Source organism: Entelurus aequoreus, linkage group LG22 (assembly GCF_033978785.1).
Source record: "Entelurus aequoreus isolate RoL-2023_Sb linkage group LG22, RoL_Eaeq_v1.1, whole genome shotgun sequence".
Taxonomy (NCBI): domain Eukaryota; kingdom Metazoa; phylum Chordata; class Actinopteri; order Syngnathiformes; family Syngnathidae; genus Entelurus; species Entelurus aequoreus.
In genome coordinates, this window is record NC_084752.1 from 19,857,218 (window position 1) to 19,874,335 (window position 17,118).

At 39.2% G+C, this 17,118-nt stretch overlaps 2 protein-coding genes across 11 annotated transcripts in view; one reads left to right on the forward strand and one right to left on the reverse strand.

Annotated features, from left to right (window-relative positions):
* LOC133639450 (target of Myb1 membrane trafficking protein-like) overlaps positions 1–17,118 on the forward strand; it is an 862,139-nt gene that overhangs the window by 624,814 nt on the left and 220,207 nt on the right. The gene's annotated exons all lie outside the window — the stretch shown is intronic.
* Positions 1–17,118, reverse strand: part of htt (huntingtin) — a 55,262-nt gene that overhangs the window by 37,217 nt on the left and 927 nt on the right. For 7 of the 10 annotated variants that reach the window (XM_062032971.1, XM_062032970.1, XM_062032977.1 and 4 more), the window contains exons 2-10: positions 11,693–11,776; positions 11,396–11,516; positions 6,987–7,046; positions 6,355–6,434; positions 6,090–6,228; positions 5,807–5,948; positions 3,322–3,500; positions 2,865–3,069; positions 2,578–2,625 (exon numbers count right to left, since the gene is read on the reverse strand). In XM_062032971.1, the coding sequence (XP_061888955.1) occupies positions 2,578–2,625; positions 2,865–3,069; positions 3,322–3,500; positions 5,807–5,948; positions 6,090–6,228; positions 6,355–6,434; positions 6,987–7,046; positions 11,396–11,516; positions 11,693–11,776 (1,058 nt within the window). The remainder of the gene's footprint in view (positions 1–2,577; positions 2,626–2,864; positions 3,070–3,321; positions 3,501–5,806; positions 5,949–6,089; positions 6,229–6,354; positions 6,435–6,986; positions 7,047–11,395; positions 11,517–11,692; positions 11,777–17,118) is intronic. The other 3 variants (XM_062032974.1, XM_062032973.1, XM_062032972.1) reach the window with 1 other exon arrangement.

The following is a 17,118-nucleotide window of genomic DNA, read 5'->3' on the forward strand; positions in this document are numbered from 1 at the left end:
CATGCTAAGCCAGCTGTCTGTGTTTGTGTGTTGTTGTGTGCGTGTGCTTGTGAGGGGGAGCGTGACAGCTGACAGTTTGATATTGTCAAAAAATTTATATAATCAATTAATGCTACATTGTACCGTATTTTTCGGAGTATAAATCGCTCCGGAGTATAAGTCGCACCGGCCGAAAATGCATACTAAAGAAGGAAAAAAACATAAGTCGCACTGGAGTATAAGTCGCATTTTTTGGGGATATTTATTTGATAAAACTCAACACCAAGAATAGACATTTGAAAGGCAATTTAAAATAAATAAAGAATAGTGAACAACAGGCTGAATAAGTCTACGTTATATGACGCATAAATAACCAACTGAGAACGTGCCTGGTATGTTAACGTAACATATTATGGTAAGAGTCATTAAAATAACTATAACATATAGAACATGCTATACGTTTACCAAACAATCTGTCACTCCTAATCGCCAAATCCGATGAAATCTTATACGTCTAGTCTCTTACGTGAATGAGCTAAATAATATTATTTGATATTTACGGTAATGTGTTAATGATTTTACACATAAGTCGCTCCTGAGTATAAGTCGCACCCCCAGCCAAACTATGAAAAAAACTGCGACTTATAGTCCGAAAAATACGGTATACGTAGTTGCTGTCAAATAGTCATATAGTTCAATGATGGCCTCATGGTCCAGTCAAAATCTTTGTATGCATTGAACGTTCGTTTGTCCCAGGATGTCCAAATGTCCTTTTATCCTCATTTCAATTGATGTTTACAGGTGTCTCCAATTGAAGCGATCACAATAGATTTGATAGTTTTCTGGAAATGTATTTTACCATTTTATTACGTGTGGTGTAGCATCCAAACTACAAGAGCAATATAATGTTTCCCCTTTCCGTACTGGACTTATTGCAGCCTTATAAGCACAAAAGGGCAAAAGTACTTAAGTTGATAGGAGAATAAGCACTAGGTCAGATTTTCAGGGCAGGCTGCATCTTGGAAGAAGGCGTGCAGTGATAAACTTCAGGCTGTAATATACTCTCGCATCACGTAGCCTGCTCCCCCTCTGTCGGCGTCTGGATTTGTGTATAGCTCTTCGGTGGGGGCTGGCGCGTAACTTGCAACTCTCTTCCAAAACACTGAGGGGCACAATTATGAGAAAAAACTGTCTATCCGATTTGAAGCTAAAATATTCCCAAAATGACACATTAGGCTTGTAATCAAAACTTCTCACAGGCGAGTAAAAAGACTCCCTGTACGTGCTCACCTGTGTGTTTAAAGCTGGCGGTCTTGCTCTACGCCCACTGAGATAAATATTGTGAATGACTGAAAAGACAGCTCTGTGTTCAGTTAATTCTACTGTTAAATAAACGCGCTCATGTGCTGAGACTGATACAAAAAAGGAGACGTTGTTCTCCCTATTTGAAGGGAGAGACGAATAAACGTGAGGCTCAACAATTCTGATTGGCTAACACGTCTGTCACTCAAATTCCGATGACGGTGGAGAGAAAAAAAAACATGCGCATCCTGCGGTTATTTATCGTAGGGCTGCACGATTAATCGAAATCGAATCGGCATCAAGAAATAATTAGTGTGGTAAATAAAAGAGGCCGAGGTTTTTTTGCATGTGTTTTTTTGTCTTTTTCCTGCGTCATCGACGGCATTTGAGTGACAGCCATGTTCGCAATCAGAATTGTTGACACTCGTTTGTTAATTTCTCACTTTAAACAAGAAGAAAGGCATCTTACTTTGTGTATCGCTCTCAGCACCAGAGTGCGTTTATTTAACAGTATACTTAACTGAACAGAGGGACCATTCTTTTCAGTCATTCACAATCTTCGTCTCGGCGGAGACTAGAGTGGCGGAGAATGAGGAAGTAGTGTTGTGTGTCCAGGAAAGCACAGAGACAAAAGTGTTTGCACGGGAGGAAAAACATGTTGGAATACCATTTTTTAGCATATAAAAGCAATAAAAGTTAAGATATAATATAATATATATAATATAAAGTACAACACTTGCTGTTATATTATTTAATTATATATATATACATATATGTGTATATAAATATATATATATATATATATATATAAATATATATATATATATATATATATATATATATATATATATATATATATATACACACACATATATGTGTATATATATATTATATATATATATATATATAAACATATATGTGTATATAAACATATATGTGTATATATATATATATATATATATATATATATATATATATATATATATATATATATATATATATATATATATATATATATATATATATATATATATTATTAATAATAATTATATATTATATATATAAATGTAGAAATAAATAATATAATAGCAAGCGTCTGAGGTTTAACTTCTTCTGGAAGCTTCAATAGATTTGTTTTCAGGTTAAAAAAATTACTGTATTTTCAAGGTGTGGCAGCTGTTATTTTGCTGTGGCGATGCGCAGTGTTCAGTTAGATTAAGGGAAAACCCTGTTAGTGCACACAAGTCAAGACTAAAGTAGGAAGGAAAAAGAGAGGAGGAAATGTAGACCAATCACCTTTCTGTTTCCTGAGGAGTAGTGGACTGCAGGAAGACCCTCCCCCAGCTGGAAATGGCAGGAAACAGAAGGCACAAATAGGAAGTGAAGAGGAGAAAAGCAACAGAACCTCCAAAGACTCAGGACAGACAATAGGTTAGTTGTAGGAACAAGAAGGAAACAAAAAAAGAAAAGGCTACCCATTTAAAGAGCAAAGTGAATTTAAGTTAGTGAATGACTAATTACTTGAATGAATCGTTAAAATAGGGAATGTGTATAAATGCAGTCCTGATCATGGGAACATTTACCGATAAACTCTAGAATGCTGCCAGAGCGTGCACGACTCTCAGTATCTTGACGAAACACTGTGGCGTGTGGAACGGTGCCTGCAGTGATGAGCATGTGCAGAAGCTCTGGTGGGGGAGTCCTGAACATCTGCTGCAGTAGCTCCAAAGCTGCTGTCACCACATTGTGGTCCCAGTGCTGTGTGAAGTGTAAAGTCAGCTCATATACCTGCAGATCCATGAAATGGAACAGTCATTAACAACACTTTAAAGGGGAACTGCATTTTTCTTGGAATTTTGAAATCATTCACAGTCATTATGAAAGACATGACGAAGGATGTTTGTTTTTTTAATGCATTCTAAATATTAAATAAATGTCAAAGTCAAAAGTCCGCTTACAATGGAGTGTATGGTAGGCGCTCTATTCTGCCTATAAAGCACTTAACTAAACATCCAAACATGTAATTTCAAAGTAATAGACCTGTAACAGCTGTTCGGGTGTAGGTTGCACGTCAGCCTCCTTCTTCATGACTCCAAAGCTTCCTTTGAGGCTTGTAGTGTTAACCTGCTGCTGCAGTAGAGGCATCAGATAGCGGAGGGTTAACAGCACCCCAAGAATAAGATGGCTGGGGTGCTCTTCATCTACTGGAACCACAAGACCTACAGTGAAGAAACAAGAGGTCAGTGTGTTCAGAATTTTTGAAAGTTATTGCATGTATATGCCCTCATCTCAATTGATACAGTATTGATTCCCAGGACCTGGAAATCAATACCAGAACTCAATATTACCAATTGTTAGTCTTTTCATGTGTTTTCATGTGGTAATTAATGTTAAGAGAGCAGTTATGCAAAGCATTGAAAGTGTCAGAATGTTGCTGCACATCTGTAAATAAAGTCAATAAAACTGAAGAGAAATGTATAATAAATAAAGTACGGTAATGAATACAATTAATTTAAGGTTCTTATTATGAGGTCTGTAGTCCCACGATCACTCTATTTGGCAGTCATCTCGCCTTATTCAGACTTCATGATTTCTCTGAGTTCGTTGCTGACCTGGTAATTCATGCAGATAATATAGCTTTTATGGGCAATTTTAATACTAATATGAACAATATGTTAGACCCTCAAAGTGTGGCGCTCCAGACTATAATCAACAGCTGTGGTCTTACACAAATAATACATGAACCCACGCATCGCATCTGTAACAGTTTAGATCTAGTTTTAGTCCTATTGCCACCTCTAAAGTCATGGTACTCCCATATACCAAAGCAATGGGCGATCACTACCTCATAAAATTTGAAGTTATGACCCATTGCCAATATTTTGATAATAACCAATAATTTAGCGGTCGTAATATTATTGCTGCTACAACTACAACTCTCTCCGGCCTACTGCCCTCGGTGATGGCACTGTTCCTCAATCATGTGGGCTCTATCGATAGCCTTACCAACAACTTTAATGATGCTTTGCGCAATGCCATTGATAACGTAGCAGCGTTAGAACTAAAAAGGCTCCTAAGAGGTGTATCTCTGGTTCACAGAAGAAACCAGAGCTCTCAAACGATCATGCAAAAAGTTAAAACGCGAACTGCATGCGACCAAATTAAAGGTTTCCCAACAAGTATGGAGTGATAGTTTAATAACTTACAAACACGCTCTTGCCTTAACTAAAACTTTTTTTAATTTTTTATTCTCCTTTCTCATTAATTTCTATAAAATTATCTTAAATATTTGTTTAAGCACAGTAGCATCACTAACATAACAAGGGTCTTCTCCCAGTAGCTCCACTCACTCGACTGATGACGATGTAAATATTTACTAAGAAAATGGAGCTCATTAGAAATGAGATTAGGAATACCATGTCCCAGCTTCAACTGGGCTTTATAAACAAAGACATGAATGTGAGCATTAGGGAAAATGCTCTCCAAAATAATCTCTCTCATTTTGGGGAGGTAACGCTAGAGCAGGGGTCTGCAACCTATATTGTCAAAATATATATTTTTCTCCCTCTTCCACCAAAGAAAAATAGTATAAAGCCGCAAAACGCAACACAGCTTAAAAACTTTTTAAAGTTTTCATCTTTTTTAATTTTAAAGGAAAAAGCAATCTGTCCATGTGAAATTCAACTATTTTTCCTTTTCTTTTTCGGAAAGTATTCATGGTTAGCTTATCCAAGGGGTTGCATACTTGAGAAGCTGAACTGAACACACAGGCTTCCAGCCTCTTTTACTTCCTTGCACCTCAAAACTCAGCCTGTGCGCATTTACGGCCTCACATTTACGGAAATTATAGAACTCTTTTTGAAAATGTACACTTTTCTCACTCCGGGGTTGAAAAAAATCAGAGGGAGCCAAGACAAGGAGGCAGAACCCAGCACTAGAGGAACTGTTGTGACTCGGTAATCATGGGACAAAATAAACATGTCTACTCGATCCAGTTCCTGGGAAACTGATCAAGGAGCTGTGTTGCAATATTAGCACCCCATCCATCCATCCATCCATTTTCTACTGAATGTTGTCTGTCTATCTGAGTTGGCCCTGCGATGAGGTGGCGACTTGTCCAGGGTGTACCCTGCCTACCGCCCGAATACAGCTGAAATAGCACCATCGGTGCTAAATAGAGATCAACATAAATGTTTTTTTCAGGGCCGATACCAATAGCAATTGTTAGCAGTCAAGGAGGCCAATAACCGATATTTGGAGCCATTATTCATTTGCAGCAGAAGTTATCGAAACATTATTAGTATACAACAGTAATCAGCTGGACAAGGTGATAAGTTGTTGTTTTAACATTATTTTGACATTATGTGTAAAAAATGGCATCAAAATTTGGCACTGGTAGATTTTACGAGAATTGGTCCCCGATAATACAGACCAAATATAGTCTGTATCTATAAACGTACCGAATTAGTTTTACATCCCTACCAACAAACATTTTTAGATTGTGCAGGTGAGTGTGTGATCCTACCAAGCAGGACATTAAGGAGCCACGTGTAGAAGTAGCTTTTACGCCGTGAATGCTGGCACACATTAACAGCAGAGCTGGCCGCCGTACGTCTGATGGTGGGAGAGCTGGACTTCAGGTTGGCGACAAAAGACTTTAACAGGACCTGGGATAAAAATATTCATTTTAAACTATTAAGGTAATATGAAAAAGTGTATGTTTATGGTGTTGAAGCAGAGAATATTAGTAATGAAATACCAAGACACATGCAACAGGAAAAAAATAATGAAAAAACACGAGTGGACACCTTGATCTCGCCATCATTGGCAAAGTGTCCCAAAGCTGCCATGATTTTAGGCATGGCTGTTGCCAAAGTCTCCTGCACAGATTCCTCTTGCCGTTTGGTGACTCTGGTGAGGCACGGCAAAAGGTTGACAAGGTAGGGTCTGCATTGCAAGGAAGGGAAAAAGAAATATATGCATTTAATTGTTTTCCTACAAAAGATGGAATATTTTTTTGTTTGATTAAACCAAACATTCATATGTAATAGTTGATGTTATTTGTGTGTCTACCTGCACTTCTGAGGTCTGATGAGGTGAGCAAGCTCAGCAAACCTCCACAAAGCTGCTCTCAAACTTCGAGAGGCACCATTCTACAAATACACATAGACATTCATTGTCTTCATCATTCACTATTATTTCTATATATTAATGTATTTATTATCAGAATACAGTGGTACCTCAGTGTTTATATCCCCACTTTTTGTATGATTCAGTGTTCAACGGATATGTTTGCCAAAATCTTGCCCAGTTTTCGCACACTTTCTTGATTGTATCATTGGGTCAAAGAAAGTTGTGCGTACCATCACTTTGATACAAACGATGAAAAACACTACTAAATTAAAAAAATAAGTTTTGTTATATGTTCTATTGTCCACATTATTATATGTATTTTGCATTGTATTCTGCATGTAAAACTATAATTATTCTCTATAAATTATGATTAATGTCAATATTTTGGAGGTCTGGAACAGACTAAATGGAGTACATTATTTTTATGGGGGAAATTGCTTCAGTTGTCAAACACCAGACCTTTTGGAACAGATTTTTTATGAAAACCGAGGTAACACTGTAAGGGCAAAAACAATGCCATAGTTAGTTATTTCATAAGTGTAAACACAAATATGAATATGCTGTCCATCTACCTTTTTAATTTCTTTATACAGCTCCAGCTGCAGTCTCGGCAGATTTGAATCCATCAGTGCCTAAGGACAACAAAGCAAGAACACTGGAAACACTCCCAATCTCACAAAGAATATATTTGTCATTTCTAGTCAAAATATTAAGGCTGCAGCTAACGATTATTTTTCTACCGATTAATCTATAGATTATTTTTTCGATTAATCGGTTAATCTATAGATTATTTTTTTCGATTAATCTATAGATTATTTTTCCTTTTACCGATTATTTTTTTTATTCAAAATGAAGATGAAAAAATAAATGTAGGCCCGTTTTTTCAAAAGGCATGGCTTTTATTTACAAAAAAAGAAGTATGGCCACTCAGTCAACATTGACAACAACATGACTAAATATTCTGTAACAATGTAAACATTTAAAACTTTTAACATTTAACAAAATTAAAAGTAGCTTATTTGCTTTTTAATGTGCAAATATAAAAGTCAACATCCAGTGCAAATCTTAATATTCTGCAATAGTATAAGCATTTCAAAAGTAAAAGTATTGCTTATTTTGCTTTAAAATGTGCAAAAATAAAGATAAACATCCAATACAAAAAAGTGCAAAACGAAATATTCTGTAACAACAGTGTAAACATTTCAACAAAAGTGAAAGTATTGCTTATTTGCTAAAATGTGCAAAAATAAAAATAAACATCCAATACAAAAAAGTGCCAATGTAAATATTCTGGAGCACTGTAAACATTAAGTATTGCTTTTAAAATGTGCAAAATAAACATCCAGTCCAACACAGTACACAATAACCAATTCTACTCATTCCAGTGAGTGTCTAACAGTTGTAATGAAGAAAGGTTAGCATGTGTACATGTTTGGTTCTTTTCTTGTTTACAATATTCCCAGCAGCTGAAAATAGGCGCTCAGAAGGGGTCGATGTGGCTGGAACGAGAGGTAATTAGCCTTCACCTCAAGCCAGGACTGCGAGTGAGCTGAGCTGCAGTTTATATTTCTAGAAGGTCAACGGGCTCATAGTGATGTTACTAGTAGTTGACTGGGACGTGTTTATTATCATTTGGGGAGAGTCCGCTGCCTGATGCTCACCTGCTAAACACCTATCTGCTCCACGCTGAAGCGCTGACTACATGCGCTCTGAATACACACTGCTGATTAGCTGATAATGCTTCGTGTGTACCAATCAGATGGTTGTGTGGGTGGGACAATGCTGCGTGTGTACCAATCAGATGGTTGTGTGGGTGGGACAATGCTGCGTGTGTACCAATCAGATGGTTGTGTGGGTGGGACAATGCTGCGTGCTGAGACAGACGCAGAGGAGCGAAGCAGCTTGTTAAGACTTTAGCAGCTAAAGTTAGCTTTAGCTTAGAAACTCGTTCGGTACACCCCCGTGCCGAACCGAAAGCCCCGTACCGAAACGGTTCAATACAAAACACGTACCGTTACACCCCTAGCAGATACAAATGACACATTCATGTTTTTGTGTAATGATGACAACGTATGCTCGCGCGGACGATTGACTAGTTGATGGTTTTCTTTTCAAATGTTCGTTCATAGCCGTTGTGCTGCTATGATAGGCCATTTCCGCTCGACACAGTGTGCATACAACAACATTATTAGGCCGTTTATTGAAATACTCCCACACTTTTGACCACTTTTGGCATGCTTTTCCCCCCTCGCTCGCACCGCTCGCATCGTCTGCTTTGATCGTCTGCTTTGCGGTCCGCCATGACGGTAGTGTGACGTAAATATGCGACGCGTCGACGCACAAAAACGGCGTCGACGTATTTACGTAACCGATGACGTCGACTACGTCGACGCGTCGTTTCAGCCTTACAAAATATCTAAACAAACAAACCCCTGTATAAGAATTTTTCAGTGAGACATAAAAACTTGTTTTTAGGCAATAGATCTGAGGAAAAAAATATTAATTTTGAGCATCACAAGTTTGTTATAACCAAACTGTACAATACTAGGAAGTACAGCTAATAATACGTTTTAATTGCCAATTTCAAGACCACTTAAGTTTTTAAATCTTTATACAAACCCCGTTTCCATAGGAGTTGGGAAATTGTGTTAGATGTAAATATAAACGGAATACAATGATTTGCAAATCCTTTTCAACCCATATTCAATTGAATGCACTACAAAATGATAAATGATAAATGGGTTATACTTGTATAGCGCTTTTCTACCTTCAAGGTACTCAAAGCGCTTTGACAGTATTTCCACATTCACCCATTCACACACTGATGGCGGGAGCTGCCATGCAAGGCGCTAACCAGCACCCATCAGGAGCAAGGGTGAAGTGTCTTGCCCAAGGACACAACGGACGTGACTAGGATGGTAGAAGGTGGGGATTGAACCCCAGTAACCAGCAACCCTCCAATTGCTGGCACGGCCACTCTACCAACTTCGCCACGCCATCTACAAATACAAGATATTTGATGTTCAAACTCATAAACTTTATTTTTTTTTTGCAAATAATAATTAACTTAGAATTTCATGGCTGCAACACGTGCCAAAGTAGTTGGGAAAGGGCGTGTTCACCACTGTGTTACATGGCCTTTCCTTTTAACAACACTCAGTAAACGTTTGGGGACTGAGGAGACACATTTTTTAAGCTTCTCAGGTGGAATTCTTTCCCATTCTTGCTTGATGTACAGCTTAAGTTGTTCAACAGTCCGGGGGTCTCCGTTGTGGTATTTTAGGCTTCATAATGCGCCACACATTTTCAATGGGAGACAGGTCTGGACTACAGGCAGGCCAGTCTAGTACCCGCACTCTTTTACTATGAAGCCACGTTGATGTAACACGTGGCTTGGCATTGTCTTGCTGAAATAAGCAGGGGCGTCCATGGTAACGTTGCTTGGATGGCAACATACGTTGCTCCAAAACCTGTATGTACCTTTCAGCATTAATGGCGCCTTCACAGATGTGTAAGTTACCCATGTCTTGGGCACTAATACACCCCCATACCATCACAGATGCTGGCTTTTCAACATTGCGCCTATAACAATCCGGATGGTTCTTTTCCTCTTTGGTCCGGAGGACACGACGTCCACAGTTTCCAAAAACAATTTGAAATGTGGACTCGCCAGACCACAGAACACTTTTCCACTTTGTATCAGTCCATCTTAGATGAGCTCAGGCCCAGCGAAGCCGACGGCGTTTCTGGGTGTTGTTGATAAACGGTTTTCGCCTTGCATAGGAGAGTTTTAACTTGCACTTACAGATGTAGCGACCAACTGTAGTTACTGACAGTGGGTTTTTGAAGTGTTCCTGAGCCCATGTGGTGATATCTTTTACACACTGATGTCACTTGTTGATGCAGTACAGCCTGAGGGATCGAAGGTCACAGGCTTAGCTGCTTACGTGCAGTGATTTCTCCAGATTCTCTGAACCCTTTGATGATATTACGGACCGTAGATGGTGAAATCCCTAAATTCCTTGCAATAGCTGGTTGAGAAAGGTTTTTCTTAAACTGTTCAACAATTTGCTCGCGCATTTGTTGACAAAATTGTGACCCTCGCCCCATCCTTGTTTGTGAATGACTGAGCATTTCATGGAATCTACTTTTATACCCAATCATAGCACCCACCTGTTCCCAATTTGCCTGTTCACCTGTGGGATGTTCCAAATAAGTGTTTGATGAGCATTCCTCAACTTTATCAGTATTTAATGCCACATTTCCCAACTTGTTTGTCAGGTGTTGCTGGCATCAAATTCTAAGGTTAATTATTATTTGCAAAAAAAAAATGTTTATCAGTTTGAACATCAAATATGTTGTCCTTGTAGCGTATTCAACTGAATATGGGTTGAAAATTATTTGCAAATCATTGCACTCCGTTTATATATACATCTAACACAATTTCCCAACTCATATGGAAACGGGGTTTGTACAATGTGGTTTACAAAATGGTTTGTAAAAGATAGCCTATGCAAAATTTTGACCAAAGAACCACCATTACATATTATGTAGACAACAAATAAGTGTTTTAAATGTAGAATAAAAATCATAATATGACTCCTTTCATGATTGGTTGTAGGCAGACAACACGGAAGCAGTGCATACGGGCGCAGTTTATAGGGAACATTTGTTTTCAGCCTCAAAAAATTCCCCCCAGTCAGCCGGTTAAATGTCACAGGATTGTGAAACATAATCCTGTGTTTCCCTTGAGCAGGATACAATAAATATGCAACAATATCTGCAGTGGACTATAAATGCAATGTGTTTTAGTGTGATAAAATAACACCCTTTCTTCAAGCAGATATTTTAATATTCATTGGTTCATCTAAAATGGCTTTAAATGACAAATTAACTCATAATGTGCCGTTATCATAGCGACATTAAGGGTAGAAAGGATAGTGTCAAAAGCTTGGCTGAATGTTTTAAAGCATTCTCTTACTTTGATTATTTTGTTGAGGCACTCATCGGCTACCATTCGGACATCTGATTCACTGTCGTCACTGCAGAGCAGGAACATTTCCATAGCGATGCCAAGCAGTTTCTGAAACTCCGGAGAAGTTCTAAAAACAAGCAGCATACAGGAGGAGAATAAGGGAAACATTGTTACACTACATCACACTGATGCAGACACACAGTGCCAATGCAACTAAGAAATGTTCTTAAAAAAACAACACAAACGAAAAAAATAATGACTGTTAAAATTGTCTGTAGTTTTTTAATAAATAGCAAGACATACCTGAGAGACTGCGCCACAATGTTTTCACATATTGTCAAGCAATGTGTCACTCTGTCTTTCTTTGTTGTTGCCTGCTCCTTTTTCCTGTGAAATGGGGAAGTATTGAGTATTGATAAAGAATGATGCAAGACAAAAAAAAAAGAAAAAAAGAAGCAAAACAATGTAAAATTAATCTACAGTGGAACCTCGATTTACAAACTTAGTTGGTTCTTGAACATGGTTCGTAAATGGAAAAGTTGGTACAAAGGAGAGTTCCCTATAACAATGTAAATAAGAAATAAAAATAATGGGTTACAGCCTCAGCAAAAGTCCATATCTTAGTTAAGGTTTGTACACAATATGAATTGTTATAGAGTACTGTATATCCAACAAATATATACGCACAGGCCACTATGGTGCCCTCCGAAACAATCAGAAATCCTTAACTTTTTTTTTTTAATCCAGAGAGATTTCCTCCTTTTTCTACACTGATCTGTTGGCTTTTTGGGACTCATTTTGAGTTAGCAAAATGGACAAAACTAGTCAAAAGGGGAAAACACTATAGGCGCACACACTGAAGCGCTGAGAAGTGAGTGTGTGTCTTGTGCAAAAAGTGAGTGGAAGGCTCTGCATCAGCTACAACGATACACACGTTTTTATTTGCACGCGTGAAAATAAATGACTGAATGAAGTGTTTGTACACACAGACATGGTTCGCACACGGAGGCATACTAGGGCCGATCCAAAAGTTTGTAAATCGAAAAGTAGCAAATAGAGTACTTCGTAAATTGAGGTTCCACTGTATTAATTCCAAGCATGTTTTATAATACACATTTAGACTGCTAGAAATATGTGTTAACAAACTAGAGAATATTCAAATAAATATAATGGAGTACTGAATTGGAGATGGAATCAAGCAATCACAAACAAAAGAGGAGAACTAAAACTTGAGAGAAAAACGTAACTTAAAACATTTGTATGCACGTACAACACTTAAAACATTCAGTATATCAGTATGTGGAATTATATTATGGAAAGGATTAAGCAAATAAATCAAACTGTACTAATATGATCCAGTTTAAAAGGCTGTTCAAACAAGTGTTTACAAGGTACAAGGAAGAAGAACCATGATAAACGTCATTCATTGATTGCAAATAAGATTTTATCCATCTGATTAAGTGAATCATAACTGATTTAATTATTTGTGAGGAGCATCGATGTATTTAAAAAGCATTGATGTAAATTGTGTACTATTTTTTGAACGGGAAGTTAACATATGTGTCAGTAATTGCTATGAAGTGGAAAATGGGAAATGATTAGCTAGGCATTGCTTCTTCCTACTCTTTTTTGGACATGTAAAGAAAAAATTAAATATGTAAAATATGTGATGTATCATATTGATACTGTATAAATGCTCGAAATAAACTACAACCAACCAATCACTTAGACCAGGGGTGTCAAACGTAATCAGGCCCGCGAACAGGTTTTATCCGGCCCGCGGGATGAGTTCGCTAAGTATAAAAAGGAAGCGAAATACATTATATATATATATATATATATATATATATATATATATATATATATATATATATATATATATATATATATATATATATATATATATATATATATATATATATAGCGCACTTTCCGCGTGCGATGTCACGTTATCGATGAGAAAATGCATTTTTAGACAATATGATTTGCCTGAGCGGCTAGGAGACACCGTGAGTAGCAAGCGGTACAAAGTAGATAAGAAAAAATAATAATAATTTTTTTTTTTAAATTAAAAAAGTTTTTTTTTTTTTCTTTTAATTACTGGGACTTCCCGCGGGCCTGATTTTGGACGCTGTAGTTTGGGGACCCCTGCCTTAAACAAATAATTATTTAGCCTAAGCCCTGTTTCAGCCACACTAAACTATTGTTTAAGGTCCCCCTCCTCTGATAATATTTTACACGGGTGAGTGCGCCGTGTATTTCATGAATCTCCGGCTCTTAGCTTTGTATGGACTCATTGATCATTTCCAAACTGAGTTCGGAGAGGAAGTGACGCCAGAAAAACCGCGGCCCACACAGGAAGTGACGTCAGAAAGAACGCGCCAATGATGACGCAAGGCATACTTGTTCAACAGTCATACATGTCACACTGACGGTGACCGTATAAACAACTTTAACACTGTTACAAATATGCGCCACACTGTGAACCCACACCAAACAAGAATGACAAACACATTTCGGGAGAACATTCACACCGTAACACAACAAACACAACAGCTTGCAGCACTAACTCTTCCAGGACGCTACAATAACATCTACGGCTTTTGGAGCTCAGTGCACAACTGCACACACAACAAGAAGGAGACGAAGCAGAAAAACGAAGCAGAAAAACGAAGAAGAGACATGGCGACGACGAGTAAGAAGAAGAAATACGCTTGCAAGTTCCAAAATGATTGGAAAAAAGAATTTCATTTCATCCAGAAAAGCTCAAAGGGGAAGGGGTATGCCTGAACCTCAACCCCGCTAACCCAACCCCGCCCTCGCAACCACGCCCCCAACACCCCCTTTTATACCAGCTTGCCGTCTCTGAGGCATGGACTTAATGAGTATTAAACAGTACTCTTCATCAATCTTGAGCCAACTTTCTCTGATCAGCTTTGCAGGTTGGAGTCTTGTCATGAACCTACTCAGTGGTCTGGTGGTTAGAGTGTGCGCCCTGAGATCGGTAGGTCGTGAGTTCAAACCCCGGCCGAGTCTTACCACATCAAAACCCAATCACATAATGAATGCGGCTTCTACACACACGAGTGACTGCAAGGCATACTTGATCAACAGCCATACAGGTCACACTGAGGGTGGCCGTATTAACAACTGTATCACTGTTACAAATATGCGCCACACTGGGAACCCACACCAAACAAGAATGACAAACACATTTCGGGAGAACATTCGCACCGTAACACAACATAAACACAACAGAAAAAAATACCCAGAACCCCTTACAGCACTAACTCTTCCGGGACGCTACAATAACATCTACGGCTTTTGGAGCTCAGTGCACAACTGCACACACAACAAGGAGGAGACGAAGCAGAAGAATGAAGAAGAAACATGGTGATTAATTTCATCCAGAAAAGCTCGAAGGGGAAGGGGTATGCCTGCACCTCAACCCTGCCCCCAACACCCCCTCTTATACCAGCTTGCAGTCTCTGAGGCATGGACTTAATGAGTATTAAACAGTACTCTTTATCAAACTTGAGCCAACTTTGTCTGATCAGCTTTGCAGGTTGGAGTCTTGTCATAAACCTACTCAGTGGCCTTGTGGTTAGAGTGTGCGCCCTGAGATCGGTAGGTCGTGAGTTCAAACCCCGGCCGCGTCTTCCCAAATCCAAACCCAATCACATCATGTATGCGGCTTCTACACACACATGAGTGACTGCACGGCATACTTGATCAACAGCCATACAGGTCACACTGAGGGTGGCCGTATTAACAACTTTATCACTGTTACAAATATGCGCCACACTGTGAACCCACACCAAACAAGAATGACAAACACATTTCGGGAGAACATCCGCATCGAACAGAACAAATACAAATATCCAGAATCCCTTGCAGCACTAACTCTTCCGGGACGCTACAATATACACCCCCCGCTACCCCCAAACCCCGCCCCCCCATCCCCGCACACCTCAACCCCGCCCCCCCACCTCAAACCCCCATCTCCCGAATTCGGAGGCTTTAAGGTTGGCAAGTATGTGTTAATGTTAAATCTTCTATTAATCCATCCATTTCCTACCGCTTGTCCCTTTTGGGGTCGCTGGAGCCTATCTCAGCTACAATCGGGCGGAAGGCGGGGTACACCCTGGACAAGTCGCCACCTCATCACAGGGCCAACACAGATAGAATAGAATAGAATAGAAAGTACTTTATTGATCCCTGGGGGAAATTCAGCACCACAGTTCGCTCACAATAGACAGTAATAATAATAAATAATATAATATATTATATATATAATATATAAACAATATAAATATATTCTACATATACTCTACATTTAAGTGCAGTCAAGGAACATATGCATTATACAGTCTGATGGCTGTCGGTATGAAGGACCTCCTGTGTCGTTCCGTGTTGCATTTTGGGAGTCTGAGCCTTCCACTGAACGTGCTCATTCTCCCCGCAAGGTCCGAGTGTAGTGGGTGGGAGGTGTTGTCCATAATGGCTAGGAGTTTTGCTGGACTTCTCCTCTCTGACACCACCGCCAGAGAGTCTAGCTCCACTCCCACCACGATAGATAGATAGACAGACAACATTCACACTCACATTCACACACTAGGGCCAACTTTTTTTTAGTGTTGCCAATCAACCTATCCCCAGGTGCATGTCTTTGGAGGTGGGAGGAAGCCGGAGTACCCGGAGGGAACCCACGCAGTCACGGGGAGAACATGCAAACTCCACACAGAAAGATCCCGAGCCCGGGATTGAACTCACGACTACTCAGGACTTTCGTATTGTGAGGCAGATGCACTAACCCCTCTTCCACCGTGCTGCCCAGTTAAATCTTACTTGTGAAAAGTAATCCCCCGATTCCTATTTTAAACAGTCCCCTTATTTGAGCAGGAAAACGCTGAACATTAGCCCGCGTGTCTTTGTTTTCTACCGGTCAACCGTCAGTTTAGGCCAGTGTTTTTCAACCTTTTTTGAGCCAAGGCACATTTTTTGCGTTGAAAAAATGCAGAGGCACACCACCAGCAGAAATCATTTAAAAAACTAAACTCGGTTGACAGTATAAAGTCGTCGTCACAATTGTTGGATATGACTTTAAAGCATAACCAAGCATGCATCAATATAGCTCTTGTCTCAAAGTAGGTGTACTGTCATCACCTGTCACATCACACCCTGACTTATTTAGACTTTTTTTGCTGTTTTCCTGTGTGCAGTGTTTTAGTTCTTGTCTTGCGCTCCTATTTTAATGGCTTTTTCTCTTTTTTTGGTATTTTCCTGTAGCAGTTTCATGTCTTCCTTTGAGCGATGTTTCCCGCATCTACCCGGTACTTTGTTTTTATCCTTCTTTGTGGGGACATTGTCGATTGTCATGTCATGTTCGTATGTACATTGTGGACGCCGTCTTTGCTCCGCAGTAAGTCTTTGCTGTCGTCCAGCATTCTGTTTTTTGTTGACTTTGTAGCCCGTTCAGTTTTAGTTTCGTTCTGCATAGCCTTCCCTAAGATTCAATGCCTTTTCTTAGGGGCACTTACCTTTTGTTTATTTTCTGTTTAAGCATTAAATACCTTTTTACCTGCACACTGCTTCCCGCTGTTTCCGACATCTACAAAGCAATTAGCTACCGTCCGCCACCTACTGATACGGAAGAGTATTACACGGTTACTCTGCCGAGCTCTAGACAGCACCGACACTCAACAACAACACATCATTTGCAGACTAGA